The following is a 24,030-nucleotide window of genomic DNA, read 5'->3' on the forward strand; positions in this document are numbered from 1 at the left end:
TCAATATTCTGAAATATTGAATGTCATCTATTAAAATTAATTTTGTCCCTAAATAATTTTAAAAGTGTATTTAAATTTAAAGGATAGTTATAGATTTGTAGGTAATTATTATATATTTATTTCCTAGTGGAGTTTAGGATAACGTATTGTAAGCAATTAACTATTGACTAAACCACGCACCAACAAAAAAGATTAATTTTTTTATTCTGTTAATACTGTTTACTCTTCAAATATTCCAAATACAAAATATCACTATTAATATATTATCATTTATTCCAAATAATCCTTTTCTAATAATATAGAAATATATTTTTTATCGAATTTTATTGAAGTTGAATTACATGATTCATTCTATAGTTTGTTCTAAATGAGATCAGTACAGGTGCCACCTACAACGCATGGGGGTGGGCTTTGTTCCGTGGGGGTCTGCGCAATGCTAAACAAAACCGATCACGTACATGTATCGATCTCATTTTGAACAGAGTACAGTAGTCAACTATAACAATTATATTATTTTTAATTTTGTAATCTAAAAAAAAATCTATTGTTGATAGTAATTTTTTTTTGTTATAAATTTATATACAGGTTTAATTATAGACTATTATTTGTACTTTTTAAATCCTTAATTTGAATTGGATATAATTTTTTGATACAACGTAAAAAATGGGTTAATAAGGCTTTAACAACTTTGTCATTAGCCAGTGATAATTACAAAACATTAGCCTATGACTATGAGAGGATACATTATGATAAACAGTGAAGGAAGTATAATATGTGTATATAAATATAAATATAATTTTGTTTCACTTAAATTTTTTTATAAGGTATCCTAGGTTATAGTCCACTTTTGAATTTTTTAGGTGCATTACCGGAGAATGAGACAAAGGATAGTTTTAATTGGTTATTAACAGTTAAGTTAGTGTTGAAAAATACAGTAATATGATTTTGCTTATAAAACGGATAGGAATTTTTAGGCCTTAGTGAAGATAATTGTTTGTGAAGTACTAAGAGGAAGACATAAATTATAGATTAGTGGATTGAATTAAAAATTAAAATATTTCATGGATTGAAACGCCATAAGTGTTTTGATATTCCATGGCTTTGCAGAACTCCATAACTGAAACCATACATCCAAACTGGTTGAATTAATGACTTGTAAATGATAAGTTTTATTGGATAGGAAAAGTTTGGATTTCAAGAGTGATCCTAGAAGCGAGAGTTAACAGTTTTAATGCTAAAACGAATAGAATAGGTTTTATTTAAAATAAAAATAAACAAATTTCTTTCAATAAATAATTAAAATAATTTATTATTAATCACATAGATGTTTTAAATATTAATGGACGGATTTTGAAATATGTTACAAATTTGAATTTCTTCGACTTAACAACTAAATGCAATATCTACAAAATATTACAAATCCTTCCATATATTTTGTTTGTTAGTTCTAAAATGGCATTTGTCATTAAAAAATATTGGGAATTCATAAATAACGTTATATCTTCATCTATTATTATGATGCAAGTATTATTAAATAATATTTTTTTTTAATTTTTATTAATATAAATTAATACTATGCACGTATACCATACAAATGTCATATTAGAACATTTACAATTTTAAATTACCTTAACTGTTGTTCTATACAACACCTACAAACTATGGCACAAACGGTATAAAACATAAAAGTTACAAAAACTAAATACTTAAATTGTTATGTAAATACAAAATTAAATGAGGACGGCATACATTCATTTTAAACTAAATGTATAATTTAAGAGTTAAACTTTAGTTATATTGCAGTAAAAAAAAAAAAAAAAAAAAAAAAACAAAAAAAAATTGATACCGCATTATAATTATCACATGTAAAGGCAATTTGTTCAACACACACAGTGCAACATTGAGTAAACTATTTAACAGTATTAAAAATATATAATAATTTAACATTTTATTTAATAAAAAAGATTAAGTATACTATATCAATATGTTATAACCAGTAAATTAAAAAATTTTCTTTTCAATCAATTATTTTGTTAAGAACTGTTGATAAATTATGTATTACTTAACAATTTTTTACAAAAATTCATTGTTATTGAATACAAGGGAAAAGAGCAATAATTCTATACAGATTTTAAATGAAACAATAAAAGGCACTTCCTACATTTATTTAGTATATGATTTTAAAATAGTAAATAATAAAATATTAAAATTTTTGTTATTAAATACTAAAATGATTTTGAACCCTGATGGAATACAGGTAATTTAATGTATGCGTAAAACATACATTTTAGATGACAATAATAAATAAATGTAATTAAACAACAACAAAAAAAAACATATACATTGATAACATGATTTTCAGTCTGAATCAAATAGTATTACAATTGAATAATCAAAATATAAATTAATAAACTCATTGATCTATATATTTTGTTCTAAACATAAGTTTTTACTTATTATAAATATAATTGTTTAAAAAATAATATTTTAATAAAAGATAAATATATTTTTTCATGTTACATATTGATTGTAGTAAAATGAAATACTTTTATGTATTATAAAAAAATATTAACTAAAAGTAACACAAAATATCTCAATTTGAAGTATTATTTTTTATAAATTTCAATTTCAATTATATCTTTCTTTTAATTCATAAAAGAATAAAGAGATCAATTTTATTAAGAATATTAAAATATTGCATACAAGGAAAAATTCTGTGATGCCTAATATTAAAAGTTGTGATACCTAACTATTTTTCTATTCAGGTGTTTTGTATTTTCTATCACAAATTAATTTTGAAAATAAACATTAAAAAATAACATATTATTAAATTCTTAATACTTAATAGCATTTCTAACATTTCTGATATAACAGTGAATAATATAAAGTTCTCAAATACATACCATTTTTAAAGTTGTGTTGTGATCACAGACTTCCTAGTTATTATTTTGGGTACAGATGAAGTCTCAGCACCACTACTAATTAACCATGGGGAAATCTGATTTAAAGGCTTCACCTTAGTAAGCTGCTCCTATAAAATAATATATATTTTAGAAATTATGCTTAAAAATCAACTAACTGGTGTAGACTCACATCACAATGAAGAAATCTTATTATATTAATTATGCAAACATTAGTAGTTTAACTATGTATAAATGTAATTACACCATTCAAGTTTTCAAACAAATATAATTCATCAAAATGATTTATAATATTAAAATGTAATATTAATTCAAATGTAAATTTTTGGATATTTTATATTTTAATAAGTCTTGGATTTCATAGTAAAATTTAACCTTTTATTATTAAGATATTAAACAGTTTAATAACATTAAAATATAATTCTTTTAAAGTGATTTAGTTAACATAATTTCAAAATCTTACACAATAATAATATTTTAAACTATTATTTTTACACATATTATTAATAACTCTCTATAATATCTGTTTATTATTATTATTATTATTATTAATTACTAGTTTTAATTTTTATGTTTAAAAAAAAGATAATTTTGAACAAAGATATAAAACAATGATAATGCAATTATCAATATAATATACAACATGACTGATATTAACTAATTAATGTCATGTTATAATAAATTATTCAATCCTAACCAGTAATAACCAGGATTAGGTAATGAAATATTTTTAATGTGGGCAATGTAACATTACCAAAAATATTGAAGGCTAGTACCTCACCAATTTGGTTCTAAATACCTAAATTTATTATAAAATTTAAAAGTTCCACAAGTAATTCACATAAAGATGTCTCATAAATTAATATTTAAATATTTTTATTCTAGTTTATATTCAGTGTATAATCGTTTCAGCAAAATTATTAATTATTTAATTATTGTAAATTATTTTGACATATTATAATTAGATGCTTTTGTTGAATTAGGTAATTCTGAGTATTATATATTTGATAGAAAAATAATCTATAACTTATTGTATATATGTAGATAAGATAACATACCTGGTTTTTTTGAGCTACCTTAGTATTAGAATTTGTTATACCATTTATGCCAGTATTTGATTCATTAGCAACTACAACATCATTAGTTGAATCTTTTTTCATACCATTATCAGCAAATGGATTTGATGATGGTGATAAGAATGGATTTGTCGTTGCTGTTTGCGAATCACCAATAAACGGATTTGCCGAAAATGGGTTACGAGGGCTAGTAGGAGAAGTAGCATTAAATGGTAAGGACAAAATGCTTGACATACTTTCTGTAGGACTTCTTTCGGGAGAAACTACCCTTTGTTCTAATTTCCCACATTCACCAAAAGAAAAATGGGTCACTGTTACTGGAGTAGCACATCTTTTACGGTCATCTTTAGACACAGATGTTTCAGTTATAGGTATCTCATCCAATGGTTGTTTAGTTTCTTCTGGTGCTGCAATGCCACCATTAAGGGATAATGTCAGTTTGTCTCCACCCTTTTTTAAATACCAAGAAATAAGCCAAAAACAAAACAAAAACTAAAATAATAAAACAGCACAAAACAATAAAAATAGCAAGACAAAAACTAAAGATACTAATCCTTTGCATAATATAAAGAATATCACAAAATAAATTATATTGTTGTCAAGTATATACTTACAACAGACACAAATGTTGCTTGTTCTTTCCCAAAAGAATTTGATTTACAACTAACATTGCATTCCCTGTAATAAAATAAATGTATTGTAATGTTTATAATATATAAAATAGTTTTAAAACTAGTTAGTACCCATTATGTAGTAAATTATTATCTTGTAAGTTGGTCACTTTAGATAATGGATCAAACATGGACAAAGGAGATTTTCTCATTTCTTCTTCAACTTTGGCTAGAAAAATAATTATGATGTTAATGATATTTTAGTTTTCAGTTAATATAGTACTAACTAATATACTCAAATACTTCAAATTTAAAAGAACAATTTTAAATTTCTTCTTATTTAAAACATTTTAAATAAGAAATATTTATAATTTGTATACTACCTTTTAAAATGTTGCACTTTAAATGTTCTTTAGGAATTGGTCTTGGAGTAGTATTGAATGAAATGTTTCGATTGTTCGGTAAAGGAGATGATGATTGATTTTGATCTTTACCAAAATCTAATAAAACATACTAATTAATACTAATTTAATATAAATTTACATAGTAAAAATACAGTACCATCAGTTTTATTAATATCAATTGAATTTGATTCATTTATTTTGCTGTTTATTAAAGGAGTGTCTTTATTTAAACTCTTTAATAACGAGTCTAACCTATCTTCAGCAACATCTGTAAAATATAATAAAATTAAGCAATTTATTTAGATTAGAGAATATTATTCTGTATTCATATATTCATAAATACAATTACCAGAAGAGTTGGAGGTTAATGATGATGTTGGTTCAAGCTGAATATCTTTGGAATCTAAGATTGGAGTTGGAGGTTTATCCATAATATTAATGTTTTCCATTTTCTCATTTTCATTTTCTGCTTTAGGCTTTTCAGTTTTTTCTCTGAAAATATTTTATAAAACAACAATTAAGACACATACACAAATTTTGGATTTTAATCAAAGACAATAAAGAATGGATAAGATACAATTTTTAAATGCACTGGTACAAACAATAATAGTGGAGTAATATTATATTATATAATTAAAATTATAATTTTGGGACCAAATATCAAAACTATATAGGACAAGTGCCCTATGTAGTTGGTTACTAGATGTCCTATCCAATCTTTAAAATCAATGGGTTTATTTTACTTTTGTCTTTCTCTTAAAACATGCGATTGTCTTCGTGCATATCGTTGACTTGGTCTTCTTTCAAATTGAACAGTTCTTCTTGCTCTATTTAATTGAGTTGTTTGAAACTCAGTTTTGCCACTTAATTTGATAATTATTAAAATTAATTTTTAATTGAAACAAACTATTTTTTAATATATTTAATTAATACCTGTATCTAAACCGTGAACCCATTCTGAAAAAATTTTGCCTAGCAGATGGACCTTTAACGGGGGCACGAAGTCTAAAGAATGCATGATGTTCAACAGCACATTTCCATAAATGTTTACAAGCTTTTTCATTATGTAATCGAAATACAAATGTATGTTCTTGTTCGCGTCCTTGATCATCATCTTCTACAACTACCAAAGTCAGTTTTTTCTTCTTAAAATCCAATTTTCCAATCTTTGGCCTAAAGCACATTTAAAATAATATATATTTTACAATAGTTCGACATTTAAATAATTTAGATATGCATAAATAGAGAATAATATAGTTAGGTATTTAAATAGCTTTATCTTTTTATTTTGATAAAATGCCTTTCTAAAAACAACCAAACAACTCACAAAATTGCAATGCCTGAAATTTAATTTAAACTTGCATAACAAGAGTAAGTTTGTATTACTAACTATGGTTGACTATATAGCAATAAAGTCAACCATATTACTGAATTAGCAAATTCTTATATTAAAAAATAAGAGGAAAATGTTTTATCACATTTTGAGAAATGACAATGGGAAATTAAAATGCCACATCACTATAGATAAAATAAAATACATTTTAAGAGGATGTTATATCAGCATGTGTTGTTTTCTTTTTACAAGTGAATAAAACAGCAAAATTTACAGCCAGCAGATCTTGTTTAGCTACGTTAGTTTAAAAACTAGAGTTTAGACATTTTCTTGGGCTTTTAATCATATTTTAATTTCGAATCGATTTTAAGTATTTAAAAATTGTCAATTGTTTGTACATCTAAATATATTTTAATATATCACCACAATTTATCTTAATAAAATTATAAACACATATATTATAACCATACCAGAAAAAAAGTCCAATTTTTTGAAGTCCTTCAAAAACTAAAATGCCTGTTGGTGTTAAACCAAGAGCATATTCACATCCATCTTTACCCTAAACAAATATACTTTTTATAAACAAATTATAACAAAAAATTTAATATTGAATTACTTTAATAGTTACTAAAAATAAATTTATTTTGAAGCACTGCATAAAAAGACATTAAATTAAATTATTTTACTTACTAAAACAGTATGATTATCAACTCCATACATTTCCAACCATTTCACCTTATTTAAATAACTGGTTTCTGCTTGAGCTGGAGTCAAACCTTTACATTTTTTAAACTCTTCTACAATTTGTATTTCCATATCTTCAGTTTGATTTGGTACAAATCTAAATTCAGATATAACAGCAGGAGTATGACAAGTTTCATCATAATCACCAAGCTCAGCTAAAATGATAAAAAGACGTATATTAAGGCATATTATTTAAAAAAATATATGAATATACACACATTGTAAAGCTAAGGCTGCTAACTCAATGCAAGTACTCTGAAGGCATTCAAGTCGCCCTTCGTGTATATCTAATTTAAGTTGAAGAAAAAACTGATAACGAGTTAACTCTTCTCGAAGCATATTTGGTTCTGAAGAATAGAATTTAACACGTAGTCGAAAAGTATATGGTGGTCCAACTAAATTAAAAATAAAACTTAGTTTATTGAAATAAATAAATAATAATAATATAAATGCATTACATACTTCTAACTTGTTTTTTTATTGCTTTTGTAGGATCAAGCCAATGCTAACAAAAATAATCAAAGTATTAATTCACATCAATTAATCACAAATTACAAAATAAGCGTAGGTATACAAACTATGAATCTCCTTAATATAATAATATCCAATATACCTATCTTTAAGAATCAATAAAATATTTACTGTTGAGTGATTCTATATAATAAACATGGTAGGTATAGCAAAAAACAACAACACAGCTTTTAATAACTTTTTTGTTCATAAATCATGATTGGAATAATTAAGATCAAATTAGATAGTATTGTGGATATTGGATACTTTGTTTATAAAATTTAAGAAATCAACAAAATTGGAACATATATTTATTTACCTGAACATGATTAGCATCAGTAAACTGTAGACCAAAATAATCTTTTTCAATCAAATCTAATGAATAAAATACTTGTTCATATAAATCACTACCAACAGCTTTTTTCTGAAAAGAAAATTTTTTAAAAATCATAAGATTTAATTACAATTATTTCAAAAAATCAAGTACCTACTTAAAAAATAATTAAATATATGTATATATTTTTATAAATATTTATTAATTTTAAAAAAATTTTGTAATTTATTAATTTATAAAAAATTTTTGTAATTTATTATTGTTAACAAAAAATAAAGATTTGTATGTAACTACCTATTACAGTTTGGTATTATATTATAAAATAAATATTGGAAGCATTTTATTGGTATGAGTGTAAATATTAAGAATATAAATTATGGACTTGTTTTGCAGTATAATAGGTGTCAAGTGTACCTTTGCATTGCGTAGGTTAATGTAATGTGTGTTAAATTTGAATATAATGATAAACCTAACCTTACAATTAACAATTCTGAGCTGAGGCAGTTGGGTAAAGTGAGGTCAGCACTTCACGAGATTATACTGTGAATAATATAATTAAAGATTTAAAATAGTAATAAATAACAATATACCTACTTACATAGGAATAATAAAATAAATAGGTAGGTACATAAATTAGTTATGTTTATTTATATCACAAAATGGTTTGATATAATATGAATAAATTCATATTCATTGGAATTAAATAATAAAGTAATTAACCTTTTTAAAACTTCATAGTTTAGTTTTTAATTTATCATTTTTAAACCAGGGCCAGCTTTAGAAACGATTGATGTGTGCGACAGCACGGGGGAGCACTGTTGCCTGTTTATATATTTAAAAAGAGGGTGAAAACCGCTGAAATAATACTCGCACAGGGCGCTGAAAAAGCTAGAACCAGCCCGTTTAAAACGGGAAAGGGAAAGAAACACTTTTATATTGTAACAATAGTATATTATTTTAAAAGTACTTACCGACAGTTCAATGCATAGGTCTGTACCATCTAAAAGCATAACCCTGCATTGCATACAATGCTTATTTGGAGGGTTTAAACGTTCAGCCCCAGCTTTGATGTTACGAGCTTTTGGGTCGTTCCGACCTCGTTTTCTACTCAAAAACCGAAGCATTGCAACCGCGAGTAAATAGGCAATGTCATGAGAATAGGAACATCGTAATTATACTGGAATACTGGATAAAATAAATCATACAACTGAATAATTTGATTTATTTACGTAATTAAATTAAAAATGTAAAACTGATAGCAGTAGGGTATAATAATAAACAATAAATGACATTTTTTAATCATCCATGAACATAGAAACGCAATTAGTAGTTATATTTACGCACGCTTATATATTTACGTACCTATTTTATTTATATCAGGCCGTGTTCGAGTTCACCCAACAAGCCCCACTAATCTGGACAAGTAAGGTACCGTTATGTGATTGCAAAATCATGAAAAAATAAAACAAAAATACACTGTAAGTAATAAATGGAAGAGCACTAAATTATTGACACAGAAGAGCGAATGTTCAATTTGAATTTCTACGATTAATAATATGACTAGTAATTAGAAACTCTAATCAATCTAAGGGTGGAGTCGATTTAGAAAAATATAAACGAAAAACGAGTGCTAATGGTGTAAAACTAGTTATAAACAAATTATTGTTTGCCAAACATCAAGCAGTTTTATTATCTCTAGAAAATAAATAAAACAAAACACAATAATCAAATTTTGAGTGTAGTTCATATTTTATTTTAAAGAGAGCGCTGGTATAGGTTGAAGTCTAAGTTGAGAAGTCATTGTTAACCTAAAATTCAAAAATTGTTATTTGTTTAATTTTAAAGAAAAACAGCTTTATCATTATCCGAACAAAACATTATAATTCTTAAATCTTAATTTTTAACACTTTTATTACTAGTTGAAAATTTTTACAATAAAATATTTAAATTAATAAAAAATTATAAATTTCTTAGTGTTAATTGTATTGTACCTACTTCGTTTTTATTTTAGTAACTTTAATTATTCAATATGCCTGACTATTTAGGCGACGAAATGAGAAAAGTGAAGAAAGACGAGCCCGAAAAAGAAGAAAAAGAAAAAGAAATCAAATGTAATTCGAAAAAATGATTTTTACTCTAATATTATGTTTTTAATAATAGTGTTTACTTTTGCAAATACTCACGTATTTTATGCATGTATATTATTTCATATTATTCAAGTATAAAACTCAAACTATTTTTTCTGAATAGTAATAAATAAAGATACTAATTAGAAGTACCTGTTAGGTTAGGTCTGTACGGTGTGTGTAGCTACTTAAAATTCTTATAGTCTTGTGAAAATACTATTGCTACCAGATTTTTACTTCTACTTAAAACAATTTAGGTTTTTTTGTTTAAGAATAATATTATTTAATAATTTCAGGTATCGTTTCTGATAATGTATTATTTAAGTTTTAATCAAGATTTTTTTGAATTATTGTTTAAAATTGGTTATTTGCAGTGGCAGCTCACAAGTAAATTCATTGGGGAGACTGAAAATGTATAATGTAATTTATGACTTGTCTATAACCTCCTAAACTAGCGATCGTCATCATTATCAATATTTTCGCCCGTATTATTGAATGACACCCGTATTTCCATTATTTATGTAAAAATAGAATACAAAATATTATATTATCATATCATAAACCATAATAATTCTTTTCAATATGGATAAAAATATCAAATTATAATAAATTTAACAGGGACTGGAATGCCCTAGCAAATTTGTTGAGCTACTGGATATTAAATAAGATATTAATTAATTTGGTGTAGTGTAGGGCTAAAATTATTGTAGATAAAATGAGAAAGTATATGTTAAGATTATTCGGTCATTGTATAAAGAGATGTGACGTGGTAGTAAAAGTTGTTATAGAAATTAATGTAGAAGGAAATAATGGGAGATAAAGACTGAAAAGGAGATTGATAAACAGAATATAGAATAACACAAAAATTATTGAAATAAGTAAAGAAAAATGGGAGACAGTCCTATGGAGGTTTAGGATAAGAGTGGCTTCATATACTCATAGATATGTATTAGACTTCATATATTTGGAGTGAAGGGCAAAGAAAAAGAAGTAAAATTTAATTTAATATTAAAGAAATGTAGGTGTTATTGAATTAATTAAAAAAATTATTATTTCATTATTATGTTGGTAAACATTGAGCCTTTTGCCATACATGTTTGCGTCATACACGCATTTCTAGTGCTTATAATTCTGATCTACTTAAGAGTTTTATATGATAAAACATTTGAATAAAAATGTAAAGTTAGTTACCCAAGGTCTAAATAAACTAAAAATTTATTCATTTTTAATTTAATTTTTAGCTCTGGATGAAGAGGACATAGCATTACTCAAAACATATGTAAGTAGTATTCAATATTGTTAAAATATCTATACTAAGTAAACTTAATTGTTATATTTATAGGGTCAAGGTCAATGGACAATTAATGTAAAAGCAGTAGAAGATGATATCCAAGGAATCATTAAACGTATTAATGAATTAACTGGAATTAAAGAATCAGATACTGGATTGGCACCTCCTGCATTTTGGGATTTAACTGCTGACAAACAGACACTTCAAAATGAACAACCATTACAGGTAAATAATTCCTTCATAATTATTTAGATATTTTTAATATTGACTTATTAATTTTATAAGGTTGCCAGATGTACAAAAATCATTAATGCTGATTCAGATGATCCTAAATATATTATTAATGTCAAACAATTCGCCAAGTTTGTTGTTGATCTCGCAGATTCTGTTGCACCAACTGATATTGAAGAAGGAATGCGTGTTGGGTAAAAAATATATTTGCTTCTATAAATCTGCATGTCTTATTTATTTTGTATTCATTTAATACAGAGTTGACCGTAATAAGTATCAAATTCATATTCCGCTTCCACCTAAAATTGATCCTACTGTTACTATGATGCAAGTAGAAGAAAAGCCTGATGTTACATATTCAGATGTTGGTGGATGTAAAGAACAGATAGATAAATTACGAGAAGTTGTTGAAACTCCATTATTGCATGTTGGTATTTAATATGTTTTCTAACTTATTATTTTTTATTAATTTAATCAACTAAAATTATGTTGAATTTTTAGCCTGAAAAATTTGTGAACTTGGGAATTGAACCACCAAAAGGAGTTTTATTGTTTGGACCACCAGGAACTGGTAAAACATTATGTGCTAGAGCAGTTGCTAATCGTACAGATGCTTGTTTTATTCGAGTAATTGGTTCTGAGCTTGTTCAAAAATATGTTGGAGAGGTAAAATTCAAATATATTTTACACTTGTTGTTCATCAATTTTAGTTATATTCATCAATATATTTGTGGAATTTTAGGGTGCCCGCATGGTTCGTGAGTTGTTTGAAATGGCACGCAGTAAAAAAGCTTGCTTGATATTCTTTGATGAAATTGATGCAATTGGTGGTGCACGTTTTGATGATGGTGCCGGTGGCGATAACGAAGTTCAAAGAACTATGTTGGAGCTTATTAATCAGTTAGATGGATTTGATCCCAGAGGAAACATTAAAGTTTTAATGGCTACTAATAGACCAGATACATTAGATCCAGCTTTGATGCGTCCTGGACGTCTTGATAGAAAAGTTGAATTTGGTTTGCCTGATTTAGAAGGTCGAACTCATATTTTCAATATACATGCTAGAGCTATGAGTGTTGAACGAGATATTCGTTTTGAATTGTTGGCTAGACTTTGTCCCAATAGCACTGGTAGGTCTAAATTTATATATTTGTTTATTATAATGTTATATAGTTATGCGTCCAAATGTCAAACAATTTGGTGTTTTGTTTAGGAAAAATTAAAAATTGCAGTGGAGAGAATTTTTAGGTTTCACATATTATATTTATTTTGTTTATACAACTTAATAGATATACAAATATGGAAATTTATTAATAACAAATTTATTTTGTAAAAACAATTTTCTTTAGCATATTATTACTATCAAATTTTTGGCTATAGTGAATGTTTAGGCTATTTTTTATATTTTAAAATATATTGTTTATGAAAAATCATAATTCTTCATTTATCGAATGGGAATTTATTTTATATTACAAAAAAATGAGAAAAAAATATTGTTGATTATAATCTTTTAATAACTTGTTTTTAAACATCAATATTTATTGTTTATTTCAATCAGGGTTGGGACGTATTATACCCGTATGTATAATTGATGTATTATACGTATTATACCTCACATATTAAACGTCCAATTATACATATGTTTTATACATAGGTACAAAATCTGTTTTCTGATAACAGTTACTATCATTTTATTACCCCAATTCATATCAACAAACATTTAATATTGATATAATATTTGATATTATTATTATTATTATTATTATTATTATTATTATACATCTTTGATTATATCAGATAATTTTGAATTGTTGTCTACAAAACTAAGTTTATTACAATTTTTTTTTTAAATTACAATTTTAGGGGCAGAAATAAGATCTGTATGTACAGAAGCCGGTATGTTTGCAATTAGAGCTCGTCGAAAAGTCGCTACTGAAAAAGATTTCCTAGAAGCTGTAAATAAGGTCATCAAATCATATGCCAAGTTCTCTTCTACTCCGCGCTATATGACATATAACTAATATAATATTAATTAATTTTTTTAAATTGGTTTATACCCACTTAAATTATTTTGATGTTTATTTGAAATATGTGTAAAATTAATCTTAATATTTTGCTATTCAGAATTATCTATAAAAATATATGATTGTAAATTCACAGTAAATTATTTCCACCCTTATTTTTTACTGTTTTTAACCATATGTAGATTATTAAAAATAAAATAATTAATTAGAATATATATCTTAAATGAACATTACAAAGTGTATCATCAAGTTTGTGGTTTATCTTACATTTTGTTCATTCAAATAACAAATTTAAATAAAAACATATTGTTCTCTAATAAATTGATAAATATTATATTTTATAAAAACAAAGCTAAATCGTTAAAAAAAATATAAATTAAATAGTATTGCATATTTCATTATTTTTATCCAAGTGAATTTTTAAAAATGTTATATTTTTCTTCTTTTTTCTTGGTGTTGCCAATTTCCCATTGACCAATGTTATCATTTTTATTTTTATGATCATTGAAAACATCAGCAGCAAAAGTTATTAAGGGGATTGGAAGCGGTGATTTTCTGTCTTTGTCTAACACACTTGAAACATACAATACACCTGATAAAAATTAAAGTACTTCTATTTGCTCGATTTAAAATATGTAAAGATTTTTGAATTGGTATACAAATTTACTTAGCATCGGTCGAAGCATATTTTTAATATATTCAATAAAAAAAATTTGACAAATTTATAAAATTTAAAATATTTATTCTTATCTAAATATTGCTACAATTGAAAAAGTGCTTCGACCGATGCAAAGTAAACATGTATATCAATTAACATATCTTTACATATTTTAAATCGAACAACTAGAAGTACCTTAATTTTTGTCAGGCGTATTGTATGTCCCATGTGTGTATTAGACCGCTTCCAATCCCCTTAAGTTATTTGCTAACAATTCTACAAGGCAGTTATAAAATTATAAGTTAATTACATAACTGTGGCTTATTTACAATTTTCTTCTAAAGGATGATAATGTTTTATCTGAAAAACATCTGCAGAATCCATTTGTAATCTTTTTATCATTACATTACCTTATTTAGGTAAGATTGTGACATAATAGATAGATATGTCAGCAACAATCATATGAGTTTTTGTTTCGTTAATGCATCCCATCCTCTCCAGCCTAAGTTTAGTTCACCACATTTCAGTGGCCACATTAAATTACCTGGCTAATATACAGTGGTGAACCTGCAAATAGACTGAGTAACGAGTCGTCGGCAAACACATTGCGTATCAAAAAGTCGTTAACATACCTATTTATTTTGTCATGGGTAAGGTGTACTTGTACTATAGGTTATGATTTTACTAACAAACTCGAAATTGAACAAAAAATAAAAATAAAAATGCTCAAAGGGGGGGGCATGAATACAATTTTTTTTTTAGAAAGTTTATCATACTTTTGATATTTGCTATGTTCTGACCTAATGCTCTGTCTAAATAAACTGGATAAAATGCTGCATCTTTTGAGGCCACTGATATATTTATAGCATTCTGTTATAAGGTGTTTAACTTTGGTTTTATGCTACATGGTTGTATACAGGAGGATAGAGTTCCTACTTCTTATTCAATCATTCAGAACTTGTTAGTAAACTTTTCTTAGCTTACCCGGATACAATTTACTAATTTTTTTTCTGTTGTCTCAACCAGTGAAATTGCCATTTCATTTGGATTGAGTGTTAAGAATTTTTATGTTGTTATGGTATATAGCTTCTTTGTCTGTTTTATTTTCCATTTTGTTGCCTTTTATATTTGTGTTACCTGTACCGCTGTACCTAAATGAAGATGATGTTAGTACCCTTGTGCATTTACTCGAGTTGACCAATGTATAAATGGATAATGGCATCTAATTATAATGCTGGCCACCATTGAGGGTTAGACTATAGTTTTACTTGTATTATAACATAAGAATTGCATAGTAAAATACAATTTTACATAATTCTGCTCTAAAATTACAAAAAAAGAAATTTTATATTTTTTAAATTAAAATTAGTAACTGAATACATTTCCACATTATGTTTTGAAAAACTTGAAACTTTTCCCTGACCTAGCCATTTTCTCTACACCATAAAATTTTCAAAATATTTTGCCTCATATTCACCTAATTATAGACATAATATACGATCTTTAATTACTATTAGTTTTTTAAATTTTGACGATTTTTCTTCTGGTCAAAAACTTGATAATTTAATACAAGGTTCCTCATAAGTTTTTTAATGTAATTTAAAAAAAAATTGAAAGTAAATTCACAATATTTTTGTAGTGAGCGTCTTAACTAAGGATTTTGACAAATTTTAAATCGCATACTATAATTATCTATGAACAGTATGAACTATGAATAATAATATTTATAGCATTCGATTCGTATCCCACATGGATATAATATACAAAAATAATATATATATTATATATCTTACAAGTTACAACTCTCGTGAGTAGTGAGTCCGTGATAACGATACGTCGACGGTCGACAGGCAAACAGTCACAGACCACAGTGACACGGTGTCACACAGCCACGCAGGGTAGTGCGAGCACTAGAAGTATAATAGGCACATTTTCTCTACATTGCACAGATATAAATAAAAACTTTATTACTATCTAATATCTATATCTGTGCTGCATTGTCACTATAGAGTATAGGACCTCACCCATTTCACTGATTCTGTGGCTTAACAATAGCTGTGTTATATGAGTCGTACGACTATCATATTACGACTACCATAGGGCATAGAGTAATATTACTGCAATAATTCTATGATTTTACTCTACGGACTATAATTGTACTATACTCGTCCACTCTTGCATTAATATTGTAATGTTGTAATATTGTACTCAGTGGCGTATCTATTTTAAGCACAGGGGTACACCTAATTTTTCGGGCCCCTAATAAAGTTTCAGTTGCTACTTGTTGATTAGGCGCATTAGGGGCTCAAGGGCTCCATTTATAAAACACAACTAAAGGGCCCTGGTGCAATGCACCTCCTGCACCCCCTCTAAGTATGCCACTAATTGTATTCTATTGACTATTTGACTATTCAGACTATTACCAGTAGACGCTATTACAATATTGTGGTCAGCAACGAGGTCTTGTTGGCGTAGTTCTGCTCCATAAATCGTGAATTCGTGATGGTAATTTTAATAAAGAATGATAGTACCTATCAGTACGATATTATCATAGAACAGTCAACTATTATTATTCTCTGTTAACAGTGTCAACTCTTGACTCATACAGTCATACAGCGGCTGTAGGCTGTAGCATACCAGCATGTGAACATAATAAAATTATAAATTTATAACAGTTAACAGTATACAATTTATTCTGTCTGTCTTCCTTACATAAATCATAGTTTCTATGAGTCTATAAATTATGATTTTATATTTACTTTTTTTTATATCATTTTTTATTTTACTCAATACTCATTAACAAACTGACTGTTATTAGTGTTATTACTTATTTATCAGTACGCCAAGATTAATAAAATTAAGTATAATACAACTGACGTGGTCAAGTCTAACTTTCTCAATAGATAACAAACAATCTCCAATATTCATAATTCATATTGCATACCTATCTTTAATGTGTTTTTGTGTTCATTCACGATTAAATAATAATAATAACAACAATAATAATCATAATACCACAATTGTTACCTATAACTTGACTTATTACGCTTTTAATTGATTTAAGATTTTGAATTAAAACATTATTATGGCTTTTACTCCGGGATCAGCCGTTTCTCCATCTGTCGATATCGAGTTATCTTTGGCATGCAGGTAAATGTGTAATTGCAAAATAATTATAATATACATCCCAAATCTCAATACTCTGTTACACTCATTAAGGTCGAACTAAATGTTAATTCACTTCCAATTGTTGAATACATTTTAATGGTTATGATATTATAATGGGAGATCAAATTATTTGTAATATGTTACTATATTCCTTATAGGGCCATATAAGTTAACCTTTACATATTTTAATATTATTAAAGTGTTTAGTTCCGGAGAATAAAATAAAATAAATGTTTTATATAATTTTATTACTAAACTAAAAATAAAAATTGTATACGTATACCTAAAGAAGAGTGGGATGGGACATAAATAGGAGTGTGATCTCCGGTAGGATAGGATGGAACACGGAACTGGATACTTGATAGAAGAGTAGGAGAATCAACGGAGCCATTAGTTTTTGAATTATTTAACTCTGTGTTCTAATGATAAAAAGTCCATAGTTTAAGTTTATAAGATTTGTGATTTATGGTGAATTTGAAAATATTAGTCATTAATATCAATCTATCAACATAAATAAAATTTGTTAAAACGACCTAAGTACATAAATACTAGTTTCAATATTATGTGTTCTTTATACTTTTGTAAAACGATTTTTAAAGACAAACATTTTCATAACTAGAAAACATCAAATTTCTCAAAAAAACTATGCACTAAATAATTTACAGACTTGCAGTAAAAAAAGAGAGGTTATCATTAGTAAAACAAAAGTTTTTATCGTCACAGGACACTTCTTAAGTGGTACAAAAAATCTCAAGAATTCGAAAATATGGTCTTTAATTATATTTAATGATTCCAAAAATAAGATTTTGAATAACCTCATTATTAATGAAAAAAGGAGGCGAGCATGTTTGGTGAATTATCCTGTAAAATATGTTTATAGATATTAGTAAATATTTTACCATTATTTTTTTTAAATTTAAATTATCAACATAAAATAATAACCTACAAGTTATTTTTAATCAATTATAGTATATTTTAAATAATTTTATTTTAAAATTAAATAATAAGTAAAAAAGTCTAAAAATATAAATTTTGATTAAAACCAAAAATATGATGAAAACACTATTTTTTTCATCATACCTACCATTAAAATACTGTAATTTACCTATATTATTTTTAGGGGGCTGTCTGGTACAGATGTTTTGTCAAAATCTGACCCAATGTGTGTAACTTATGTACAACCATTTGGCCAAAATAAATGGGTAGAGTTTCACCGAACTGAAACAGTAAAAAATAATCAGGATCCAAATTTTGTTTCCAAAGTATTGATAAGCTATAAATTTGAAGAAAAACAACCGTTGTTGTTTGAAGTGTATGATACTGATTCAAAAGATAAAGATTTGTCAGCGCATGATTTTCTTGGAACCATTACAATTACTTTGGGACAACTTGTTGCTAACAAACGTGTAAGAAAATCTATTACAGGCATTATATAATAGGCATAACATTACAGACACTATTTCATTATAAAAAATATTTTTATTGTATTTAGAACAAGTTACAATTGACAGATCGTGATGGTAATTTAAAAAGTAGTTATTTAGTTATAACAGCAGAAGAATTGGGTATGGATAGAGATGAAGTAATATTAGAAATGAGTGGATTTAAATTAGACAAAAAAGACTTTTTTGGTAAATCTGATCCATTTTTGGAAATCTATAAACTTACAGATACTGGCAATTACACTTTAGTTTATAAAACTGATGTAAGTAAAATGTTTCAATTAATTGAAGATAAATAATAACACAGATATTTCATAAAATATTTTTGAAAAGGTTATTAAAGATACATTAACTCCTCGGTGGAAGAAGTTTACCATTCCAGTTCGAGCATTTTGTAATGGGGATTATGATCGTGATTTAAAATTCATTTGTTTTGATTGGAATTCAAGTGGTGATCATAGCCTAATTGGTGAATTTCATACTACTCTAAATGGTCTTTCAAAATCAAATGCTACTTTTAAATGCATTAATGGGAAGAAAAAAGTAGTTATTGGTTTTTTTTAAATACCCATTCTGATTTTTATTTTATTCAATTTTCTATATGCAAATATTTTCAGGACAAAAAAAAAGATTACAAAGATTCTGGAGAAATACGTGTAGAATATATCAAAATACAATCAACTTATACATTCTTAGATTATGTCCAAGGTGGAACAGAGATATTTTGTACAGTGGCTATTGATTTTACTGGTAAAATAAGCTATTAATTGCTATAAAATATAAAAATATTTTTATTTAATTACAAATTAATATGGATATATTGTTTAATTTGCATAATTTACAAGACTAAATTTGTCCGATTAAAACATTTAAAAACTTGCAAAAGGATAAGTTATAGTTTCAATCACTAATTTATGCCAAATATATTATTTTATTTTTAGCTTCAAATGGTAATCCATCAAAACCATCATCTTTGCATTTCATAAATAATGCAAGTATGAATAGTTATGAGCAAGCAATGTGGAGTGTTGTTTCTATAATTGAAGACTATGATTCTGATAAACAATTTCCAGTGTTGGGTTTTGGAGCTAAAATCCCACCTAATGGACACGTGTCACATGAATTTTTTGTTAATATGAATCCTCAAAACCCACATTGTTTTGGAGTAAGAGGTATGCATCCTAAAACTAAATAAATTATAAAAAAATTTCTTAAATTTATTATATCTATATAAAATTATATTATACTTAGGTGTGTTGGATGCATATCGTAATTGTATTAATCAAGTGCAGTTATATGGACCTACAAATTTTGCGCCTGTAATCAATCATGTAGCTAAAATAGCTCAAAATAACCGAGATGGAAGTGGATATTTTATTTTACTTATACTGACTGATGGAGTTATTACTGACATGCCAGAAACCATTCAGGTAGTGTTATTTGTTAAATTTATTAAATTTATATTTTAATTAAATGTATTAGTTTTGTTCATAATATCATACTAATACAAAAGTAAAATTTGTTATTAATTTTTTATAAAAACTTAAAATTAGTTAGCATACCTTATGCTTTTACAATGGTTTTGAAATTAAAATTTTAAATATTAATAGTATTTTTAAAGACTCAGTCTTAAATTTTGTCCATATAATTTTTATTTTTAACTATTTATTAATTAAATTATTAAAAATAAATGATTACTATTCCTTTATTTTTCAGGCTATTATTACAGCATCTTCATTGCCAGTATCTATAATTATTGTGGGTATTGGTAATGCAGAATTTGACGCAATGGAAGAATTGGACGCCGATAAAGGAGGACTAAAAATTAATGGAGTTAAAGCAGCAAGAGACATTGTACAGTTTGTGGCATTCAACAGTTATTATAATCTTGACCCTAGTGTTGCTAATTTACATTTAGCAAAAGATGTTTTGGCTGAAGTACCTAAACAATTTATGGACTATATGAAGATAAATGGCATTGTGCCTAAAAGAAGAGCATCTCAAACTACAACCCCAGAAATTGGGGATTTAAAAATTCAATGAACTAATTAAATTTAAACAGCTTTAAATCAAATTTTTCTTTTTCTATAACTATTGGTGCTATATTTATTCTGTTTCTCTTAAAATGTCTTCTTTAATTGTGCAACACTATTTAATTCATACAATTAAAATATATGGACCTTTCTTATTGCTGAAAAAGTTGAATTTATATTATATTTATACAAATATTAAATTATTATTTTCATAGCTAGCATTTTAGATTTTTATATAAAATGTACTTACATAATTGAATTTATTTCTTAAACACTTATATAATATTATATTTTTTATATAACTCTTTTAAATTTACCTATTTATATTGGCAGCTATACTTTATAATATTGAATTATTTTTATATACAAATTTGTTATTACCTAATGCTTTGTTTTCAATGCTCTAAACTTATTATCTGATTAAAAGTTTAGTATGTTTCTAATTTTTAAAAATATGTTAATTTAACACTAAGGCTGAAATGCTTAAATATTAAATTATAATTAAATACCTAATTAATTTACTAAAACATTTTTTTTTTTTTTATATATGAATGATAGCTTTAGTATACCAGGCTACTGATTGAATCATAATTGTTAATAATACATGCATTATACTCTATCATGCTCAATAATCAGTACACTTGAAATTTTAAAACATTTTAGCAATTGTTTTTATCCATACAGTGTTCAACAAGAGACCAGGACCGGAGTGCACAAAAAAATCGTCATTTTCCACCACACTAGAACAGCTGCAGCTCTACGGTATGCGAGTAGTCCTAGTTTCTTGTTGAACACGATATATATTTCATACTTTATAATTACAGATAAAAATTAACATTATTTTTATTAGTAGTCATATTATTCTAGAAATTAATTTCAGTACCTAATATTTATATTATTTATTTTACTTATTCTTATTTTAAATATCTTTGTAATTATGTCTAAAGAAATGTATTTTTTTTTTAATATTGACTTCTGGCCATTTTACAACCGGAACTTAGATATAATTAAATTGTAATAAATACTTTCATAATTGCTTGTTAAATATTATAAATGTTTCATTATTTTATTATGTTATATCAAATATATATTTATTTAAATCATCACTAATTTTTTATTTCTTTGTAATAAATATTTTATTTATTAATTATTTTTGTTAAATTATATGGAATATTTTTAATTATTAAATAAAAACAAAAAATGCCTGCTTCAAAGCATTTAATTGTTCTCATTTAACATTTATACTAAGTTTTTGATGTTTAATATTTATGCAGATGCTAGATTTAACACTTCAGGCTTGGGATTTGTATTTAAGAATTTAAAGATTACAGACTGCAGTTTGTAGTGTTTGTTTTAAATCAATAATTTTTTCTATTTTTTTTTGCTTGAAATACGTTTGGCTGCAAGCACCAGGTTTCCCTTTCTTATTTTTTTTTCAATTTATTCAAACATAGTTAATTTTTTAACTATTTTATTAAACATTGGTAACCTGGGGCTCTCTAAATAATAATTTTTCAATAAACTAATTAGTAGTAATTATAAATAAGTCACCATCAATTACATATCGGTTTTGGAAAAACAAAATTTATTTACATTCAGTATGTATAACTTTTGTTGTTTTTACTATGAGGTCAACTACGTTTAGGATAAATATGTAGTTGAAAATGTTGAAATATATATTTTTTGAAATCTATTATAGTATAATTTCTTGATGATTTTTGAACAAAAATTGATTTACCTATTTTGATATAAAACAAAGTTAAAGATAAGTACACAAAAATTTATTTTTCTTTGGTTTTATATAATTCACAATATACAAAATCTAGGTTCAAATTCTAGTTCTTAGAACTGTACCCAGTAGAATTTTCTAAATTAGGTTAAACTTAAATATATAATATATCTTACAAAATGTACATTTTTTTTTATTATTATGTTATTCATGATTGTAACTAGATTTCATAATTATAAATAATCTGGATCTTAAAATTATATAGCTCAATAAATAATAATTATGGTGATCATCACTCATCATCACTGTTGGTAAATAAAAATGTACCTACCTACAATAATTGTTTTCATACTACAATAAATATTATTATATTTATAACCTTAAATAATAATTACGATTGGTTGACAGATCTATAAAAATAAATTATTATTATATTTTGTAACCATGTACCTATAATGCAATAATATATATTTAAGGTAAGTAGATATAAATTAGTTATAACTATAATTATATATACCTATCAGGCATATATACAGGGGGCTTTGGAGGTTCACCACATCCAACCCAATAATTAATATTTGTTTAATTTATTTACATCAAATAAAATATAATATGTAATATTTATTATTGTGAATTTTTTATTCACCCCCGCTGAATTTTTTTGTGCATGTGCCTGATACCTAAAATTAACTATATCAAATGGGTAACATAAGGGTTTGAAGAAGATTATTTTAGAATTATTATCCAAGTGAAATCGTATTTAAGACAAATGAAAATTAAACAATACTTATGTCCTATATAACTGTATTTTAAATTAAACGAATTGTTCACAACATGTGAATATAACAGGAGACATAGTGATCATTATAAAAAACAAAAATCGATATAATTTGGACATGAATACATGATTAATAATAACGTTTAGATGTAAGTAGGTATGGTTGTGAAATTAGCTAAATGCTTGGGTTAGGTAGGCAGGTAAGTGCTTCGTATATTATGGGATGCAGAATACGTAAATGGCACTTGGACCAAAAGATTATTTTCAAATATCAGTCAATGGATAAATAGACAACTGCATGATAAATGATGTGCAAGTCTACCTATCACATCACACAGTTCCTAGCAGGACATGAGTGTTTCTAGTCCTATCTTTACAGATTTAAGAAATTGAAGCATCCTATATACCTTACACATGCGGCGAAAGTGACAACAAAATACGGAAAACACATTCTTCAGATGTGACAGGTGGGCAAGGACAAAAATATCACTGGGAGAACATAGTTATTGACCTGGTTATTTGTCTGTGGTTAGGTTCTTCTTGTTCTGTATTTGTTAGTGTATACCTAATGTTAGGTAGTTATGTGAGAGAATATAGTTCAACCATAGATAATATAT

The 24,030-nt window shown here is 25.9% G+C and overlaps 3 protein-coding genes across 4 annotated transcripts; 2 read left to right on the forward strand and 1 right to left on the reverse strand.

Moving 5' to 3' along the window:
• Positions 1-1,279: 1,279 nt before the first annotated feature.
• yrt (erythrocyte membrane protein band 4.1-like yurt) lies at positions 1,280-9,611 on the reverse strand. Of its 2 annotated transcripts, XM_015514966.2 has the most exons (16): positions 9,296-9,610; positions 8,905-9,118; positions 7,919-8,023; positions 7,552-7,594; positions 7,308-7,484; positions 7,036-7,244; positions 6,816-6,904; positions 5,946-6,185; positions 5,756-5,875; positions 5,362-5,504; positions 5,170-5,280; positions 4,992-5,108; positions 4,741-4,837; positions 4,612-4,675; positions 3,980-4,447; positions 1,280-3,031 (listed from the first exon to the last, which is right to left on the reverse strand). In XM_015514966.2, the coding sequence occupies exons 2-16, from the start codon at positions 9,055-9,057 to the stop codon at positions 2,909-2,911; spliced, it is 2,259 nt and encodes a 752-aa protein (XP_015370452.2). In that variant the 5' UTR covers positions 9,058-9,118; positions 9,296-9,610; the 3' UTR covers positions 1,280-2,908. The 2 variants fall into 2 exon arrangements, with proteins under 2 accessions (XP_015370452.2, XP_089080940.1); XM_089224814.1 differs by lacking the exon at positions 3,980-4,447 and having other exon boundaries at positions 9,296-9,611.
• Positions 9,612-9,802: 191 nt separating this feature from the next.
• Positions 9,803-13,745, forward strand: Rpt1 (26S proteasome regulatory subunit Rpt1). Its single transcript, XM_089224815.1, has 8 exons — positions 9,803-10,044; positions 11,301-11,338; positions 11,402-11,575; positions 11,636-11,775; positions 11,840-12,008; positions 12,083-12,247; positions 12,324-12,711; positions 13,445-13,745. The coding sequence occupies exons 1-8, from the start codon at positions 9,963-9,965 to the stop codon at positions 13,600-13,602; spliced, it is 1,314 nt and encodes a 437-aa protein (XP_089080941.1). The 5' UTR covers positions 9,803-9,962; the 3' UTR covers positions 13,603-13,745.
• A 3,138-nt stretch (positions 13,746-16,883) lies between these two features.
• LOC107166333 (copine-8-like) lies at positions 16,884-22,120 on the forward strand. Its single transcript, XM_015514939.2, has 8 exons — positions 16,884-17,413; positions 18,552-18,837; positions 18,924-19,136; positions 19,207-19,416; positions 19,491-19,623; positions 19,815-20,045; positions 20,125-20,303; positions 20,590-22,120. The coding sequence occupies exons 1-8, from the start codon at positions 17,349-17,351 to the stop codon at positions 20,914-20,916; spliced, it is 1,644 nt and encodes a 547-aa protein (XP_015370425.2). The 5' UTR covers positions 16,884-17,348; the 3' UTR covers positions 20,917-22,120.
• Positions 22,121-24,030: the final 1,910 nt, after the last annotated feature.

This window comes from Diuraphis noxia, unplaced genomic scaffold (genome assembly GCF_037042655.1).
Source record: "Diuraphis noxia isolate RWA-SAM2 unplaced genomic scaffold, SU_Dnox_SAM2 contig0003, whole genome shotgun sequence".
Taxonomy (NCBI): Eukaryota; Metazoa; Arthropoda; class Insecta; order Hemiptera; family Aphididae; genus Diuraphis; species Diuraphis noxia.

What these genes read in the sequence shown, in the direction of transcription:
- LOC107166333 (XM_015514939.2), top strand. Translation starts at nt 17,349, where the DNA reads ATGGCTTTTACTCCGGGATCAGCCGTTTCTCCATCTGTCGATATCGAG. An exon ending in GAGTTATCTTTGGCATGCAG is followed by an intron (nt 17,414 to 18,551) that starts GTAAATGTGTAA and finishes TATTATTTTTAG; the next exon opens with GGGGCTGTCTGGTACAGATG. An exon ending in CTTTAGTTTATAAAACTGAT is followed by an intron (nt 19,137 to 19,206) that starts GTAAGTAAAATG and finishes ATTTTTGAAAAG; the next exon opens with GTTATTAAAGATACATTAAC.
- Rpt1 (XM_089224815.1), top strand. Translation starts at nt 9,963, where the DNA reads ATGCCTGACTATTTAGGCGACGAAATGAGAAAAGTGAAGAAAGACGAG. An exon ending in GAAGAAGGAATGCGTGTTGG is followed by an intron (nt 11,776 to 11,839) that starts GTAAAAAATATA and finishes CATTTAATACAG; the next exon opens with AGTTGACCGTAATAAGTATC. An exon ending in TTCAAAAATATGTTGGAGAG is followed by an intron (nt 12,248 to 12,323) that starts GTAAAATTCAAA and finishes GTGGAATTTTAG; the next exon opens with GGTGCCCGCATGGTTCGTGA.
- yrt (XM_015514966.2), bottom strand. Translation starts at nt 9,057, where the DNA reads ATGCTTCGGTTTTTGAGTAGAAAACGAGGTCGGAACGACCCAAAAGCT. An exon ending in AATAAAAAAACAAGTTAGAA is followed by an intron (nt 7,485 to 7,551) that starts GTATGTAATGCA and finishes TTTTTAATTTAG; the next exon opens with TTGGACCACCATATACTTTT. An exon ending in AATAATTTACTACATAATGG is followed by an intron (nt 4,676 to 4,740) that starts GTACTAACTAGT and finishes ATTTTATTACAG; the next exon opens with GGAATGCAATGTTAGTTGTA.